Source organism: Myotis brandtii, unplaced genomic scaffold, assembly GCF_000412655.1.
Source record: "Myotis brandtii unplaced genomic scaffold, ASM41265v1 scaffold796, whole genome shotgun sequence".
Lineage (NCBI taxonomy): Eukaryota > Metazoa > Chordata > Mammalia > Chiroptera > Vespertilionidae > Myotis > Myotis brandtii.
The window spans coordinates 1,071,661-1,091,329 of record NW_005371207.1 but is presented as its reverse complement, the minus strand read 5'-3'; the positions used below and the strand labels follow the sequence as shown (position 1 = coordinate 1,091,329).

The 19,669-nt window shown below is 44.7% G+C and overlaps 1 protein-coding gene across 2 annotated transcripts in view; it reads left to right on the top strand.

Annotated features, from left to right (window-relative positions):
• STK24 (serine/threonine kinase 24) overlaps positions 1 to 19,669 on the top strand; it is a 56,448-nt gene that overhangs the window by 14,265 nt on the left and 22,514 nt on the right. For both annotated transcript variants that reach the window (XM_005883628.2, XM_014531213.1), the window contains exon 3: positions 14,968 to 15,024. In XM_005883628.2, the coding sequence (XP_005883690.1) occupies positions 14,968 to 15,024 (57 nt within the window). The remainder of the gene's footprint in view (positions 1 to 14,967; positions 15,025 to 19,669) is intronic.

Below are 19,669 nucleotides of genomic sequence, written 5' to 3'. Positions count from 1 at the left end.
AACGACCCTTTCACAGGGGTCACCTAAGACCATCGGAAAACACATATATAATTACATATTGTTTTTGTGATTAATCACTATGCTTTAATTATATTCCATTTGTAACAATGAAATTGGGGGTCACCACAACGTGAGGAACTGTATTAAAGGGTCGCGGCATTAGGAAGGTTGAGAACCACTGCCTTAGTGGCTCCCACATCCTGCTTTCCCTCCCCTTTTTGTTAACGTTGCTCCTGGGACTCCCCAGGCAGGAGAACTCAGGCAGGTTGGCTGCTGCAGGTGGTCCCCACTGTCCCTTTGAAGGAGGTGGGGAGACGGTGCGGGAAGGGAGCGATAAACCTTCTCCCACGTTGTTGGCACAGGTTCTGTGTCCTTACAGGCTCTGACACACCACCTACCACTCTGGCCTTTCAGCCTCTGCACAGCTTGTTTCCCTTGATTGTTCTTGTTGGTGTAATTGAGGGGTGGAGATGACTTTAGGAGAAGTCAGAGTGACCCAGGTTCAGCACCTGTTTTTGGGCCCATCACAGTGCCAGTTTTTCTACATATCTTGTCATCCACTCACCTCAGCTCTAGGGATGGGGGGAAAAGCCTCCTTCTCGCCTTTCCTCCAAATGGAGGACACACACCAGGCAAGGCGGGGGGTAGGGTTTGCGTGGGTTTAGAGGCAAAGGCCAGCAGGGGCCTGCTGGGTGTGTGCGTAGAGCTGCCTCCCTGAGCTAGCCAGTAGGACCCCCACCTGTATCTCTGGAGCACTTAATTCAGTGACTCAAAGACCGTGGCCCATAATTTGAAGTGAACAATATGAGACTGAGAAATTAGGTTTTAGCCTCTAATTTGTGGGGCATCTTTGCTGTCTTTGTGGCATGGAAAGTAAAATAAGTGGACATAAAAGTTAGTATGGTAGGTGTGGGAAAAAGAAGTAATACAAAAAGAATTTTGTTGATGGTCCTCAAGGTGGGAGACTGCAAACCAATATACAGAACACATGGGGGATCTGACCCAGCAAGTGCTGTAGGGGACGGGGCTGCAGTGGTTGGGTGGTCTCCCCGGGAGATGGCTCTGAGCCAAGACCCAAGAACGAAGGCAGGAAGCAGCCTGGCTGTTTGGAGGAAGAGTGCTGTGGGCCGAGGAGATGGCGAGGAACAGCCTGGCAGATAGGAAGGCTTTCACGTGGGGCTCGCTCGCTCCCTGGGCCTGTGCCAGAATCTGTCTGGTGGAGTTGGGAGGAATCTGGAATATACTTGTTGCTTCTAGAAATGCTCGACTAAGATTGTTAGACTCTAAGTATATTAAAACTTGGAAAGGAGAGTGGAATGAGTGCCAGGAAATGAGATGATTTGTCCATTTTATCATCTGTTGTGTGATTCCTTTGGGTTGTTTTCTTAGGTTTTTGGCTTATTCTGATTTCAGAGCTACTTCCAAATAACTGTCTAGTTGCCATGCTTATTTCTATTTCCACTATGTATTGTCTTCAATTAATCTACTCTGCTCTAAAGAAAATGGGTTTTGGGTTTATGATTCTTTTTAAGGACATGAATATAGTAAGAGTCTCTGAAAAGAAAGAATTTATGTACATTTTAATAAACATGATCACATGCACAGCTCTTTGAAACCTCCTTTGCGTGGTAATTTCCCAGTTGTTTACAAATTGGGTTTTTTATTTTGTGGAGGGGGAGGCATTCTTTAAGAAGGACCAAATTGTTGGTCTGCACCCAGAGGAGACCACTGATGCTGGCCCAGGGCAGAGCCCGGCTGAGAGATGCTGACTTGTTTTAGTCCTGGGTTTCTGGTTGCACAGAGAACCGGCAGCAACAGCCTGTCACTGGTCCCGCAACAGTGGGAGGATAGCTTTTCCCTTGCACAGTAGCCTCATGCCTTCGTTTGACATGGTGGTGCGCCTTCTTTTCTCCATGAGAATTTCCTTTCTCTGAGCAGTAAACAAAAGCTTTATCCTTGTGGCTTAAGGATCTTAACAATGTTCTCTAGCACTTGTCAAGGTTTGCAGCTCAGACTGGTTGATGCCAGATTTGAGAGAGGATGTCTGGTGCTTCCGGTGCCTCCGCTGGCAGAGTCGTCATTTCCCTGCACTAATGGGTGCTCATCTGGGCTCTTGGTTGGAACAGCAGAACTCCCCTCCTCTTCCACATGCACCCACACAGTGGCAGCCTCCCTCCAAGGCTTCCTCTACCATTTGGAAGTCATCTGCTGCATTCCGCATTGGCCTCGGCCAGCTGCAACTTCTGGGAGAGGGAGAAGCACATCTGCTTTCCCGGGAGTGATTTTTACTATGCAAGTAACTGTCCTTATGTTACTGGGAAAAATAGAAAAGATACATGAAGTCCATGGTGTCAGACTCCAGGGTGACTGGATAAAAGCAGAACCATTTCCTTTTTTGGGGGGTGGACTAAACAAATCTGCAAGTAAATCTTACTCTGAAATCATAAGGGAATACATTTTATTTTGCAATCAATCATGGGAAAAAAATTGTAGGCCCAGTGCCAACGATAATATAAAAGATCTGCTTTGAAATGTTTCTGAGGATGGGGACTGTGGATTCCTTTCTCTCTCCCGAACACACTGTCCCAGTGTAATTGAAAGTCCCTGAAGACATTTGGCAGCTCCAGTGTATGTTTTTCTACCCCAAAAGTTGAATGAATTAAAATTTCAATAGGCTAAATATTTTACTTCTTCAAAAAGAAACCCAGCTCTATTTTCTGGCTGTTACCTATAGTTTAAAAGAAGTATTTACTGTATTTCTAGTTCTCTTTGTCTCATCATACATGTTCTGCATATTTAAACCTGTTTGGAGTAGCTAAACACAGCTGAGAGCTAATTATGCCAAGGCCTTCCTCCCCTAAAACTTCTGTATCTCTGAGTAAATTTTTAAAAAATGGTATAGTATATGACATCACAAATCTTATCGAGGTTATGTAATGAGTGGCTGTGTGGTATGTAATTAAAGAGAAGACTGGTTCCTAGTGAGATGAGTGAACTTTCTCCTGTCCAGTAGATTATGCAGCAAGCATGACATTTAGGTCTTTGGGTAAATAAAGTCATTTGCTTCAAAGTAAGAACAATGGACTGTGGGAGCCAAGCCCTTTATTGAATCGTTCCTGTCAGTAACACGTCATGCCCACTGCTGACGGACCATGGTTTGCTAAGTGCTGGACCCTGGGCACCTGGGATTTGCATGTCTGATTATAAATTGAGAACATGTGCATGTATCTAACTGTTCACTGTAAATACACCTGTGCAGAAAATAAAACATTAGAAAGTGGCCACAGTGTTGGAAGAGAAGCAGAGGGTTCAAGGAGCAGAAACATTTCCTCAGTACAGTCAAGCATTGAGCAGACATGCATATTGAAAACTCCCTTTGGAAGCTGTTTGCCTTTAGACCAAACGCTACACAAGGCAGTCATGGTGTGAATAGGAATTTGCCACCCGTGCATTGAAACACATCATTTGTTTTTGGTGAATCTACCAATTCCATACATTGTTAATATTAAAGGCACCTCTTTAAAAATCTGTAAAACACAATGAAGTCTTTATTCTTTCTCACCACACTCACCCTCTGACTTGGTCTTACCTGATCTCTTTGGGCTGAGTCTTCATCAAAGAATCAATGCTAAGTCCTCAATAATCACTTTGGTTTTATTGTTTTGTAGTAGGTATTTCTGACATGCTGCATAAGGACCATTGAGATCATCTGTCAGAGGATAAGTTGTAATTACTGAAATGTTTCACTTCTGCAGAAAGAGCGTATTGTTAACTTCGTAGCAAGATTTATGGCATAGAACTTGCTCGATTTGGTGGTTTGTAATCATTTACTGATGTTTGCTCTTTAATGAGGATAGATACAAGGGAGGAAAGAAAAAGCATTCTTTTACCTCCCAGGGTACTTTTTTCATGCTTCTCTTTGTTACTTCTTTCCCCTCAGATTTAGATTATATGTGAGTGTATTTCCCTGATAACCTTGTGAGCGTCCGTAAGTTTAAGCAGTGATTTTATTCATCTTAATGTCTACCAGCATTCAGCACAGAAACTTCCCATTAATAGATTTATTGCTGTGTTGTGTCAATTCTATGCTGATGGAAGAGAGGAATATCTGTACCCATTGGGGAGAGTTTAATACTAAAATCCATGAACACGTAAGCACACAGTTACAAGGTCATCTTTACCAGAAGAGACAATCCTGTGACTTATGCCCCAAGAAGAGCTTTATAGGGAATGCCCAGTGTTCTTTCCAATTTATTAAAGGACATTAGGACAATAATTCTTAAACGGGGCATGATGGAGGGTTGTGTGTGAATCCCTCAAATTATAGACATATGTTTTGTAAATTGATGCACTTTTTAGCAGTCAGATTAGAGTTCCTTGATTTCTGAAACAGTTAAATGTTAAGAATAGTTACATTAGAATGTATTTTCCTCACTGGAATTCTTTAGAAATTGCTTAGAGGTCATGATTTTTTTATTGTGATTCTGGCTTAGGTTTCTGACTCAGTGTCAGAATATCTGAATTTGAGTCCCAGTTGCTCTCCTTTCTTCCTGTTGACTAGGTATCTTAATTTGTAAAATGTTAAGAAGTCCAGCTGGGTGTAGTTCAGTGGTTAAGTTTCGACCCATGAACAGAAGGTCACGGTTCAATTCCTGGTCAGGGCACATGCCTGGGTTGTGGGCTCGATCCCCAGTAGGGGGCATGCAGGAAGCAGCTGATCAGTGATTCTCTCATCATTGACGTTTCTATCTCTCCCTCTCCCTTTCTCTGAAAAAAAAAAAAAAGTATAAATATGTATGTATATGTATATGAGATTACCTAAGTAGACAGTATGATTGCATCAAATGAAATACTCTCTATGAAGGTATTTAGTAATTTGTGAGGTGCCACTGCATTGCATGGATGCAAAATGGTGGTGGGGACTCCACCTACTTGACCAGCAGGAAGACACTAGAAATTCTGGGGCCACCCATTGTGAAGGAGAATGTGGCTGTCCCTAGTCCTGTGGAGGACTCAGCCCTCCCCTCCTTCAGTGCGTGTCGCCACCCAACACTGGGTCACAGCTGAGTGGCCCCTGGTGATCAGAGGGGATGGAAGATGGCCTGGGAGGACAGCAGTTCTCCTGCAAGAAAGTGAGAGTTGACCTCTCTTCCTGTCCTTTCAGGTTTCTGCCAAACCAAGGCTGACTGGTTGTTAAGGAGTACAGATACCAAGGCAAGTTCAGGCCTGAAAACACTGCAGACCAGGCTGTGCTGTGCTGAGCAAATCCTGAGAGTTATGGGGGTGGGGGGAGGGGACAGGTGGTATTAGAAAGTCAGATGAGAAAATGTTACCTGTACAGAGACTCTCACACATAAAGTTCATTTCCAAAAGCACCTTTTTCTTCTCTAGAAATAACCCTCTTTGTGCCCAGGCAGCCCTGCGTCCCTGCACATAGAAAAGCACTGGTTGCTATAATACCATACCCTCCCTCTTCCTGGGAGTTCTGTCCATTCCTTAGCAGGAACCTCCTCCACCTCCTTCTGGACCTTTTCCAGGTGTAAGTATTATGTTGTGATGTCATGAAAAGTCCCATGCGTCAGGATAGTTGCTAGAATATTCTGTTTCATTCAAGGACAAAATCATTTGAACTTCTAGCTGTCTGTTCGTTTGTCTATCTTTATACAGAAGCGGTTTATTGATCACTTTCCTTACCCATAGTTCTTGTTCTTTCTGAGTAAATTTTAATTTATAAATTACAAAGAAATTATCTGTTTGATTCTGGATTTTCAAATTTACTATCATAAAATATTGCAGTCTGTTTGCATTTAAAATTTTTTTCCTCTCTGTAATAATATTCTTTTTTTTTTTTTTTGCTATACTTGCAAATTAGTGTGTTTGGTATTTTGTTCTCGATTACAGACATTGGAGGTTATTATTTTTAAAATTAATGTATATTATTGCTTATTCTAATATTTTCTATTAATTATACATGTATCTTTATCTTTATTCTTTTCCTTACTTTCCTTAGGTTGGTTCCTTTCCTTAGGCTTCTGTCTTCTTCCTAACTTTTGTATTGAACATTTAATTTTTTTCCTTTTTCGGCTTGGTAATAGGAATACATAGTGCTGTAAGTTTTCCTTTGGCTTTTTTCTGTAGTTTCTGGTGTATGTAGTGTTTCCAACATCATGTTTTGATTTTTTTTGTTTGCGCTAAGGCTTTGATCCAATAATTTACACTTGCCTTGTTTCCCTTTGTACTGTTTCAGGTCTTATTGTACAACCTTATTTTTAATTGTGTATAGTGCCCTTTCTCCCATTTCACACTTGTTTCCAACACTAGAAGACTTTCCTTGCCTTTGTTCTCCTCTCAGGGCCTGGGAAGAGAGAGGGAAGCCTGAGATCTCCTGTCCCCACCCCTTTCCTCATCAGTGCGCTTATCCTTGGTGTTCGGAATTATTCTCCTTCCATTGTGTGCCTCAGGATTGCTTTGGGGTGAGCAGAGAAGGGGTGTGCTAATGGGATGAAAGGTGGTGAGGCCGGCTGAAGGCTTTAGGACCTGCTGCATTCTTGGACCTGCAAGTTCCTTTACTCTTCTGGCTCATTTTTTAGGGCCTGGGCCTACTGCAGCTGCCTCATAGGATGTGGTGAGCACTAGTGGAAATAATGTGTGTACGTGGGCACCAGCAATGTGCTTAACACACAAAAGGTCCACCACAGCATGCGCCTCCTCTCCTGCTCCAGCCAGGCCAGTCACAGGCTTTCTGTGCTGCAGTCCGTGCCCTGTGCATCAGACCTGTGCTGGGTCCCCACGTCACTCCTTCACTCCCCACTGTCTCTTCAGATAGTATTGACAAATCATTTTCCACAGAAATTCTGTTTTTTAAATGTAAGGCCTTCTTCCCTATTGGAGCCCGTTACAGACCCACAGCTGTTGTGTCATTCCTCCTCAGCCAGCCTTCAGTTGTGTTGCTGAGATAACACGCAAGTTCAAAATGCACTTGAGAAGTAGGGTAGCCAATGGAAAGTGACTCAAAGGGATTTAATGTTCTCCTATGCTTGTGGGATCATCTTATTATCTAAGGATTAGTAAAATGATAGGGACTGACCTTTATTTACCTGGAATGACTCACATACAGGGGTGGGCAAAAATAGGCTTGCAGTTGTTCTTATAGGAAAAAAAAATACATAATACACGAATAAATAATAATACAAGAATAAACTTTCACATACACTGTAAACCTACTTTTGCCCATACTTGTATATTCTGAGCACCCCTTCACTTAAAAATATTGCTGTATATCACTTCTTAGAAAGGAAAACAACTTTTCCTCTACCCTCTTTTTGACTAGGGGGGTCTGTAAATTAAAATGACAAAAGATTAACAGGAAAAAAGTTTATAAGTGTGCATACTCATTAAATGATAGAGGCTTATATCCTAATTAAGGAAAAGGGAGGGGAAGGACAAATGTTTTTCTTTAGGAAAGACAAATGGGATTTTACAGCAGATAAGAAAATATGTGCTGTTGTCTCTACAGATAGGAGAGGTTCTGCTTCCTCCTTCAGGCCCGGGGGACTTATGGTAGGTTTATTCTGTTCTTCCTCCTGAGAGTAGGCCCACCCCAAAGAGGGGCTTTATGCAGCCTCGCCTCCCAGAAATTGCTGCTTTAGTCAGATAAGGGAAGGTCCTAGCAGGCTTCTTTTTGCATCTGTTAAATAGAAAATGTTTTCAGCTTAGAATAATTTTCATACTAACCCAAAGGGCTCCCAGTGGGTCCCCACACACTAAATTTCACTGTATCAATGACCATCTCTGTGCTGGTTCCAACTTCTCTCCCAGACTCCAAAACCGTATTTTCAACTGTTACTCTGGTGTATCTACCAGACTGTCCCATCAATATTGGAAAAGTACAAAGAGCCATCTCTGCTTCCCTCCCCTGTCCACCTGGTTGTCCTCTTTCTGACCTTCCTATCTGTATTCCTGAAGTCCTCACTGCGGCTCAGACTAGCGGAAACACTCACCAGCGCCACTTCTAGAGTGTCTCCAGGTCTCGCCCGCCCTGACCTGCTCATTCATTCTGTCTGCAGGTAGTTGCTGGTTACTTATCCTCCTGTCTGAAAGTTGTGATTCCCCATTGCTTATTAAGTTAAGCTGAAACTCCACCAGCTGGCATTATTCTCACCTGCTTAGCTGAATAGGATCACTTTATTCCTTGACCATCCCCAGGTGTCTGCCAGAAACACCCCTGTCACCCTGCCCCAGTTTGTCTGTCTTAGTTCTTCAAGGTGCAGCTCAAATACCACTTCTCTCCTAGAGCCTCATGGAAGCCTTCTCCTCGTTCCGTTCAGATGGGCCTCTCTGAACACCCATGGCACTTTGTATCTCTCTTGTGGCACCCACTGCAGGCTGTCTGATTGTAGTTATTTGTCCACTTTTTCTATTGTGAAAAGTTTTTTAAAGTCAGAGTCTAGATATACACCGTGTGCATAGTAGCTGTCTAAATTATTTAAGAAATGGTAGCATCAGTGAGACAGGGAAACAAGTTTTTTGAAGTCAGGAACCATGTTCTGTACCTTGAATACAATTGGAAGGCTGTGATGTCAGGGAGTCTCTGAGGGACTGGTCTCAGGGTCAGAGAGCTGGTAAGGGTCAGAGGCAGGATTCAAATCCTGTCTCAACATTCTTTGTTCATGCCCACATCTTAACAAAAAAGTATCTTTGCTTTAAAAAACATATTGTTAAGGAAGTCTTACCCCACCTACCTATCTATATATATAAAAGGCCGGTCGACCAGCCGGTACCTATGATGCGCACTGACCACCAGGGGGCAGATGCTCAATGCAGGAGCTGCTGAGCTGCAGTGACTTGGCAGTGGTGGTTCTCGGGTGACGCATGGTTCTCAGGTGACACATCCTGGAACCAGAGAGGAGGGAGCCCAATTCCTCGCGGGGCCTTGCGATTCCCGAATCTGGTTTACTGCACACTTGCATTTGCGTTCCACACCCTGTACGACAGCAACTTTGCAGAGTGCCCTCTCATACTCCGGGACCCCTTGGGGGATGTCCAAGAGCCGGTTTTGGCCCGATCCCACAGGCCAGGCTGAGGGACCCCACCTGCCAGAGGGACCCCACTCACTGCGCAGACTCCCTTCAAGCTGTGGCGCCGCCCCAGGCATTCTAGCTAATGTCCTTTCAATGTGCACGAATCCGTGCACCGGGCCACTCGTATTTTAATAAAACCTGCTGTACTTTAGATGATTCAGTGTAGATGCAAAGTGGACTTAACTTCATTTTAGAATTTCTGTGTAAAAAAATCTTGCTAACTGTGGAATCTTAACCTGTCTTGTTTACCTTGTTCTAACCTTCCTGTCATCTGTTGTTGTCTGTCAAACCCCCTTCCCCCTGAAAAGGGAGCCCCATTTTCAGTCACCAGCACAGGTTCTTAAGAAGCAGTTGCCAACAGTTCAGGTTGCGTATAAGTGGCGTCATTATTGATGTGTCACCATTAAATTAACTTCTGCAAGCAAAAACTACCAAAAGCAAAACCCAAAGACAAATGAGGAAAATGCTGTGTTTGCAGATCATGTTGCAGAAGGCTAATTTTCTTAATGTTAGAAGCTCCTGTTTTTAACAAAGGTCTGTAACACAGTAAAAGAAATGGACAAAGAAAATGAGTTAAGGGTTCATAGAAAATAAACATGACTCTCCAATATATAAAAGTGTTCAACCTTACAATAAGAGAAAGATGAACTCCTTGAGATGCCATTGTTTTCCACTTACGGATTGATGGCTGTCCTTATTTTCTGCCATAACGAAGTACCACAAACGGCATGGCTTGAACAACAGAAATTCATTTCCCCACAAACCTGGAGGTTAGAAGTTTGAGATAAGTCCTGGTGGTTTCCTCTCAGGCCTCTCCTCCTGGCTTGCAGGTGGATACATTCTCTCAGTGTCTTCATTGGTCTTCCCTCTGTGGGTACCTTTTACATTTTGATTCCCGAATTAAATAAGCCATTTTCTTTCCCCATATGGGAAAATTATATTACAGGAAAATTCATGATTTACGTTGAGGTAATTTTTAAAAAATGAAATTATTCTGATTAAAATTATTCTTGTTTTAAGAACTCTTCTGATTTATTTCTCTTAGAGTGCCTCACAGGTCACCATTTGTGAGGTTTATGGGGGCCGTGCTTGCACATCAGGGCAGGGACAGCATGCTCATCTGGTCACTGAGAACAGGCCAAGTGTCTCTTTGACCAGACTATCCTTTTCAGACACTCTTACCCCAAGGCTGGGAGAGCAGTAATTCTTTTTTAATTCCAGTATAGAATGGGTATGAATCATTGTTCCAGATTTTATTTTCCTCAGACACTCCCATGCAGAGAAATACTATTTGGTCTTGTTAATTGGGCTGATTCGGTTTCTGCAGGTTATTTTAAGGCATTTATGGGTGATGATGTTGATAAGCTAATAGCACTTTGCATATGTTTAGTACTTCGAACTTTGCAGAGTGATTTTACATTCATTATCTCATTTTATTGTCAATTGAACTGTGAGGTTTAGAAACATGGAGATTATTACCATTTTTTTTAGGGCTGAGGAATCCAAAGCTTGGGTGTCTCATGTAAGTAAGTGACAGTCTTCTAGCTGGAGGTTTCAGGGTTCCTATATGCAAACTGACTCGGCTGGAATGAGGAGGGAATTATTCGCCAGTGCTTCTGGTATAGTAGCACTTGATCATACAGTGCAGTGGTTTGCAATGAGGGTGATTTTGGCTCTTCGAGGCCATCGGAAGTGTCTGAGTACCTTTTGGTCAACAGAACTGGAGCCGTGGTACTGGCACCTAGTGGGTAGAGAGCTAGGGATGCTGCTAGACTCTATAGGCACCAGGCAGTGCCCACAGAGAGAATTGTTCCCCACGTGTCAGGTCAAGGATGGGAAACACTGATGTAGCTGCAAGCCATTCCTGGGTGGAGGGTGAGATGACCCTCTCTCTGAGGCGAGAGGAAGGTGAGGACAGTGCTTGGGTGTGGAGAATGAAGGAGGGCGATGGTACCCTGAATCGGTCTCCTCAGGGAGCTGCCCTGTGAGCTGGACGTGCAGGGAGTCCAGCAGAGAGAGCCCCTGTGCAGAAACCTGTAGGGGTTGGACTGGGTGCGTTCTGGGGGTGTGGAGTAGAGCATGTGGAAGTGAGGTGGGGAGACAGAGGGTACAGCTTATGAAGGGCACTAGTTCACCAAGCCGGAGTTTGGAAGTCATGATAGAATTTGGTAGAAGCTCTCAGATGTTTTTAAACCAGGAGTTTGTTGTTGTTTCTAAAGATAAAAGAGATGGACTCACTATAATGTTGGGTGGACACCTTTATGTCAAACCGCTCGAATTGTGCCCCGTACCTGCTTCCCCTGGGCTTCCTGTCAGTAGATGGCACTGCCAGGTGTTCATTAAAGTGAGGCCAAAGCCGAAGTCACTTTGACCTCCTTGCGCACCACCCAGTCCTGTCATTTCTGCCTCCCAAGCCTCTCCAGATGATGTCACACTCACCTTTGCCTTCACCTCTCCCCAGACCGTACATGAGCCTTTAACTATTTCCAGCCCCTTTTCCACACACATTGAGTGCTTGCCAAACGAGCATTGCTTTGGTACCCTTCAATGACTTGGGAGAAAGTCTGACATGTTTACCCCCAGCTACTACAAGATTGGTCTTTCTCTGTCACTCTCCACCCGCCCCTCCTTGTGCCCTCTTTCCATTAGGTCTTTGATGCTGCCTCTTCCTGCCTTGCAGCTTCACTCCTGCCACCTGGCTGCTGACCTGCGTTTCTCCCCCTGGTCCCCTCCCTCCACTTCCCCCCTGACCCCATTGCCCAGTCATTCAGGTTCTGACGTGAGCTGGCAGGTCCCTGCTATACACTCTCATGGCTCCCACTTGTGAGTTATAGTGAGTCAAGCATTGTTGAAGGTTGTCTTCAGCTCTAGAAGGCAAGCTCCCTGTGCGGAAGGCAGGTACTCACCCTGCTTACTGCTGCCTCCTGGTGCTGGCCCCTGGGAAAAGCTGCCCTGTGGCATCTCAGCCGTGAGTGAGTGGGGACTGGCCGGCTCTCCACGGCAAGAGTGAGTGACACACCCAGTAAGGTCGGAAAGCAAGTCTAGGCAAGAGGCGGTGGCCACTGGAGCTTTCGAGATGCAATTTCCATTTTATTCCCCAATTAGTGGATTAGTGGTGCTGATGGAATTGGGGACAAAAACACATTAGTCATAGGACCTAGCTAAGGTACTTAAAATGCAGTGGCCTGAAAAAAGGACCTACTGCTGTTTTCCTAAGTGTCCTTGAATCTGGTGGACTTCATGTTTACATAATATACCCCAGCATGTCTGGTACCAGGAAGCAGCTGGATGAAAATAGAAACCGGCTGGTCTTTTTACTGCATCTTCCTCTTCAGAAAGGCGGAGTCTCTACAATGAAAGGGTGGGGCTTTAGCCTTTTAGCTGGAGAGCAGTGGTTTGCCAGTGTCCTGCTATTGCTCTAATGCCCCCTGTGGTATTAGGACAACACTGGAAATGGGTCACTTATCTCTGAAAGGAAGAAATAGTACTTTAAAGGGTTGTTTTGTTTCCTTGGTAGTTAGTTGCTTGCTAGGCTAACCCAGGATGGAACTTTGGAATGGCAGACAAGGTGTGGTCACTTGTGTCTTGTTGTTCCAGGAAGCAGTGTGGTGACACTGGAATCTCCAGAGTCAGCAAAGGCTGTTCCCAGCGTGTCCTATTGCACAGCTCCCTGCAGTGGGGAGTGAGGTGAGGAAGATTACAGACCTGCTGAGAGTTTATCTTGCTCTTGAAAACTTGCCCTTAGTGCCCATAAAATAATAAAAGAGATGGGAGCTGGGTCAAACAGCCCCGTAAAAAAGGGGAATGAGAGTAGAAATCCAAGTTCCCTTATAGAAAAACAATTTAAATTTCCCATGTCATCAAAAATGGTATTGGGCGTTCCCTGGAATAGTTTATTTCTAGCTATCAGACAGGATGCTTTTGGAATGCTTGGAAGGAGCAACACAACATTCTCTAGTAGCCAGTGTTAGAGAGATCTGCCATTGGGCATATTTGTGAACAGAGAGGAAGGTTGGAGATCACTCTTTCTGATAGGAAGTTCTCTTTAAGTCAGGACCAGCAGGACCAGCAGGTGATTGAGCCTGTTCAAGGCAAGTGCCCTTGACTGGATGAGTGGTTGTTAAGTGAGATCTTTGTATGTATAAGGTGGATTCCAAACACATCATTAAGGCTTCTTTCTGTGCCTTTTGCAATCTAGACTTAAATTGTCTTCATCATATTAGTAGTCAAGGCCATTTAAAAGCTTGTAAGTGTTCTCTATACAGTCAAACTTGGACTGTCTATTTAGAATATGATAGAATTGACTTCAGATGTCAGGGTTTGTTTTAAATTTTAGAAGGGATTTTTTTTGCAAGTGCAGAGCAGGCATCAGCGCCTCCCCGAGTGAGTGCAGTCAGTGTGATTGACCCTTCCTTGGCTGCAGAGCACCACAGGTAGCCCTCCTGAGCTCGAGCGTGCCTGGCACGGTCCCCTGGCGCTTAGACAAGCAAATCTAAAATGGAAATCAGACCAGTAGGTGCTAAAGCAAAAGTCTGTTCAGCATATGAGGCCGGTGAGGGTTTTCCTGACAGGGAACTGCTGAGGTGAAATGGTCCAAGAAGCCAGAGCCCTTTCACTAGAACCAGGAGTCCATGGCACCTGGCAGAGGGGCCTTCTTGGGGATGATCTGAGGGTCAGAGGCACAGTTCTGTCCTGAAGGTACTGAAGAGCCTTGGGAAAGGTTTTGTTTTTCTACCCTGTTTTGATGCACACGAAAGCTACCATAAAACACTGAGTCAGCAATGAATCTTGCTGATGTAAGCATACCCATGGACATGGCTCCCAGGCAGTAGGCCAGAACACCACTAGCGCTCGATGGGTCAGCCACCACAGTATCAGTGAAGGGTTACCTGCCACCAGTGTTGTTACGGGTTATTCATCTCACCAGCTGTTCTGTTCTGGCACTTAGCTGGGCATGGGTCAGAAGCTTAGAGAGGAAATACCTTCCCAGGCCCCTCAGGCTGTAAGGAGTGGTCAGGATCCCAACCCTGGTCTGGCTCATTCCCAAGCCCGAGTCTTCCTGACCACCACACGGGAAGAACAGTGCAGATGCTTGCTTGCTTGCTTTCAAGGGAGAAGCAGTTTGGGATTTATGTTTCAAAAGAGAATGCTGGAGGTCATGGGAGCTGCATGGTTTCAGGAGAGAGAAAAGGGAAAGACAGAGTCACAAATGGCACCTCACCCCGCTGGTGCGGGGAGCTAGGTGGACACAGACACAGACTTAGTTCAGCAGGGGCCTCCTTTTCTGGAGCTCCCTGAGAGAGCACAGCAGCCTCAGGGGGTCTGAAATGGCTGCCCTCTGCGAAGCTCAGGCTAGCTGGCCAGCCCACCACCCCATCTTCGGAGCATTGCCTTTCTCTGTACTCACAGGGATGAGGGTCCGTCCCTGCATCACAGCTGCAGGCCACAGAAAGGAAGTGACCTGCTCCTAGGACTGTGTGCTCCGGGCACCTGGCTGACACCCAGGGGGAGACTGTGTGACTGCTGCTGGACTGAACGACTTTGGGGACTGGATCTCAAACCCTGCTGTGCTTGTGGGTCATGGCCGGAGGTTGTTTACGAGTGGAGCCCCCTGTGGTCCCGTCTTGTCCCATCTTCAGAGATGGCTGGTCCAGAAAGTCTGGTCACCTGCCTGGAAGAGTCTGGTACAGGGCCTGGCCAGACATGGCAGCCCCTCTGACACAGCAGGCCTCTTGCCCACAGCTTACTGGGCACATTTTCCTTGATGGTATATATGTATTTATTAAATTTTATGGTTTCAAAATAACAAAAAAAAAAACCCTATAGCTTATTTTTTTTCTGGTTTTGCTCATTTTTAAAGTAATTTCTCTCTTTTTTGTTTTTGTAGGATACTAAGTTGTGGATAATAATGGAATATCTTGGTGGAGGCTCCGCACTAGATCTAGTAAGTATTATGTCGGAAGCCTGCGTGCGTATTAAGGCTCTTCTTGGTTTTGAAAGTAATTCTATGTTTATGCATTTCCGTTTCTCTATTTTAAGTTCTATGAAAAATGGGCCAAACTCTTTCTTATAATATGTATTTCTGCTTCTGATATATTACTGACAATTACAGGTCTACTTTTGAAACCAGTTTTGTTGTTTCTTGGGAAAACCCATGAATTTATTCATAAAAGCCAAGAAGGATTTTGCTTGTCACTATCTTACCGAAGAGCAGTTTGCTAGTTTTCCAAAACTGGTTTTAACCTTTGTAGAGCTAATACCCTATCATTGTTTTAAATTTCAGATAGTAACTTAGCTTCCAAAATATGTGGGCAATATTTTAATTTATAATTAGTTAGAATTAGGATTTTAATAAATTAAACTGTTTTCAGAGTAAGACCCAGGCAGGGTGTGAGGCCTGCAGCACGCTGCTCATACCAGAGCAGGGGACAGGGTATGCAGTGGGGCTGCGGAGGAGCCGGGCCAGCACCCGTTCCCGGCTGCTGCCTGGCCTGGACCGGACTTACTGCGCCATTAGTGTGTGCCACTGTCTCCCACACAAGATAATGGGAGCTAGAATGACCTCAGAGTCACAGGCTGGGACTTGCTTCTCATGGTAAAACACGGTTTACATGTTGGCCTCTGGCAAGATGCTCCAAACAACCAGTGGATCATAGGGATTGTTTAAGTATTCCTTGAGGCACAGCATATGCAAAATCAGTTCTTAAAAGACTGCACACAGTAGTTTAGCTCTTGACATCTTTCCCCTCTGTGGCTATGCAGCGAAATTAATGTAATCAGCCCTCTTTCCTACCTGCCCTACAAAAGCTGGCCTTTGGGTGAGTGGTGATTTTCAGGACAGGCCTAACCTATCATTTTGGTATTGGAGGGTGGGTCCTGCCTGATGGAAAGTTGTCAGGTGATGGTCTGCATTATTCACTGCTCAGCGTGAGAGCTGAAGGAAGCCCTGTGTTTTAGTGGTTATAGTCTACGTAGGTTTTATTCACTAAGGAAAGATGTCAAAGATTAAAAGGAGCTTGCTTTCTCACAATAATAGTAGCAATTCGTAGTTTTTTGGGGGAAGATAAAACTCTAAAACTGTGAACCTCTAAAAAGCTTATGTACCCAATTTTTAAAAAATCCTCTAACATTATAAACCATAAAAGCAGTTGGTCAAAATGATGTTCAAAGGAAATTTCAAGAAAAATATTAAATATGGTATGAACCATTACATTAAAATGGGAACAGTGACAAAACAGCTGGATAAATTTTATGACCTGTTTCACTGCTTTTCCATAAATGTACACACACAAAGAATTTTATTTTTATTTATTTATTTTTTACTCTTTTGGGAAATACTTAAGGACTGCAGAAAATTATCTCATTTTGTTTAATTAGATTTTGTATTATCTTAAGTGAATTTCATTTGTGGCATATAAAAAGTTGTTCGTGGGGACTCTTGTCTGACCTCAAGTTTTTCAGGGCAGCAATTCTAGTCTCTAAATGCTATAATTTATTCATTATTAATGCCACAGTTATTTACTTATTTAGTGGTAACTTTCTTTGGACCTTTGACTTGAAGTCTGTGAAATTTTAGACATAACAGTTGGAAGAAATATAGAACTCTTCATTTGAAAAAAAGTCTTGTGGAGTATGAGAGCCCCAGCAAATTGCCATCTACTTTGCACTCAATGGCCCTGGTGACAAGAACGAGGCATCCTTTTTGGATGTCCCTAATCATCTCGTTTTCATTGATAAGGAAACAGGACACTCAGGTTAGGTGTCCCAGCTCGCAAACAGAGTTGGACTTTGGACCTCCTTGTGACCAGGCGAAAAGTCTATGGCCTGCCCTGATCCCATGCTGTCCTTTCCCTCCCTCTGACCTTGTTGTATCTTTCTCCACTTCTTATCTCTGCCCCCAACTTTCTGAGAAGACACACTTTTACAAGAATTATCTTTTACATATTGAAAACTATTAGTATTATTTTGAGAGGGTCTTATGTTTATAACAGATTTTAAAACCCGGGATATTGTCACATATAAAAATCTGATACCATGTAGAGATGTTTGGCAAACTTGAACATGTATCTGCAACATGTTTTTAAAAAATGAGATGGCTGTTGTAGGGCCCCAGTGTCTCACACAAGATAGAAATTTATTTCTCTCCCATGTGTTGGGGTCAGTGGGCTCTAGTCCACAGGGTCACCAGTGGGTGGTCCTACCATCTGTATCCCATAGTGTTCCCTGGTCTTCAGTCGTGCTTTCTGGCTGCCAGTGTTCCAAGGCCAAGGCCAAGGCCAGGAAAGGGGCATGTGTCACTTCTCATGTTCCACTGGGGAGAACTTACTCATGTGGCTGTACCTGCTGCTGCGGAGGTGGGCAGGTATGGCCTCTTGTTGGGTGGCCACGTTCCTGGTTAATGGTGTCTGCTGCAGAGGAAGGCTGAGAGAACAGACTTGGGGAGAGGGAATTAGAGTCACCCAAAGGTGAGATGCAGCTGGTAGTCTTTCTTTTATAATAGTTATTTGAAAATTCCACGGTTCTCTCGATGATAGAGACTGCCATGTTTATAATGCCTAGAAATAGTAATGGTGGAGCCCTAACCGGTTTGGCTCTGTAGATAGAGCATCGGCCTACGGACTGAAGGGTCCCAGGTTCGATTCCTATCAAGGGCATGTACCTTGGTTGTGGGCACATCCCCAGTAGGGGGTGTGCAGGAGGCAGCTGATCGATGTTTCTCTCTCATCGATGTTTCTAACTCTCTATCCCTCTCCCTTCCTCTCTGTAAAAAATCAATAAAATATATTAAAAAAAAAAGAAATAGTAATGGTGGAGAGTGCTAATATATGACTCCGAGAACTTAGCTCAGCCTGGTCTTACCACTAGTGAGGATTTCTGTCATGTAGAGAGCAACTGAATACCGCTTATAGTGAGTTTTGACACCAAGGACATCCACTTTACCCGCCCCCCCTAAATAAAGAATAAATCATTGGTGGGTGGTGTGTAGGCCAGATTTAAAAGGGCCAGTTCTCAGTGATCCAGGAAGAGATTTTTCTATTAGTTTTTCTGAGCTCTTCTTATCTCTCCTAGCTGATGACACCAGGCTGCTCTGCTGTTTCTTTCCAGAGACTGGGTAATAATAGAAGGGAGGTTGAAGTTAAGCCCAAGCCTAGCCCCGTGTTGCTGGTGGTCTGCGTGGAGGAGGATGTGGGCTTGTACTCTGTGATATGACTTTGAACAACTGTGTTCTGGTGGTGTGAATAAGAGCAAATATGCCAGCATCTCTGCCCTTCTCTTTCCCCTAGGTCAGCGGTCGGCAAACTGCGGCTCGCGAGCCACATGTGGCTTTTGGTCCCTTGAGTGTGGCTCTTCTACAAAATACTGACTTCTGCGCATGGGCCATGAAGTTTCAATCGCACTGTACATGCGCGCCCGCACGTGGTCTTTTGTAGAGCCACACTTTTAATACAAGTTAACAGTTGCTTAATTTTTCTTGCTAAACCTGATTATATTTTTTTAATCTTTTTTTAAAACTATATATTTTATTGATATTTTGCAGAGAGGAAGGGAGACGGATAGAGAGTTAGAAACATCGATGAGAGAGAAACATCGATCAGCTGCCTCCTGCACGCCCCCCAGTGGGGATGTGCCCGCAACCAAGGTACATGCCCTTGACCGGAATCGAACCTGGGACCCTTCAGTCCGCAGGCCGACGCTCTATCCACTGACCCAAACCGGTTCGGCGCTTTGCCTCATTTTGAGTGCTGAAACTTGTATTTTCTATGAACATTCAAAAGTAGATATGGAGAAGGCAGACAGGCAGGGCTTCCAGATTGTGTCTTTGGAACAGTCGTCTCAATGTGTGTTTCTTGAAAATAAGACTCTTGGGGTCAGATAACTGGGAACAGTTAGGTTCTGTGGAACGAAGTGTGTGACCTGTTGCCTCAGTCGGAGGTAACTTGGATAGTATCTCGATTAGAATTTGCGATACTTCCTTGCAGGCTAGTTGGCCCAGGCACTGTGACTTTCCCTGAGCACATAATACCGAGTAAAACTACAGTGAGCAGCACGTCGTCTCACCCCTGTGTGCGAGGTGAGGCGCCGAAGCTGCTCCATCACAGGTGTGCCCTGCTGCCCGACCGCCAGGATCCTAGGGAGCCAGCAGTCAGGAGCAGAACCTCCCCTCCTGCACCCAGACCCTGTGGGTTTTGTGTAGACCAGGTTGGGCCCGTGAGCAGAGGCGGCCCTGCTCGCTAGGTGAGCCAGAAGACAGTTCCGGGCACGAGCACAGCTGTCGTGAAGCAGGAAGGCATCTCAGCTTCCCCGCCCGCCGCCACCTTCCCAGCCACGGCCCTGGCACACACCCGGGACTGCCTGCCTGAGAGAGAGTGCTCATCAGGCAGAACCCCACCTTACGAGGCGGGTCTTAGTTTTTATTCCTCGGCTTTAAAGCATCTGTCTTTTTACAGCGTACTTGGTGATGTCACAGGATTGTGTGGGCTAAGATGTGTGGGTTTGGGTTACGATGCATTCATTGTCAAGTCTGAAGACGTAATTCTGAGGACTATTGTTCAGATGAAAAATTGATATGCTATTAGAATTTTTCCCCC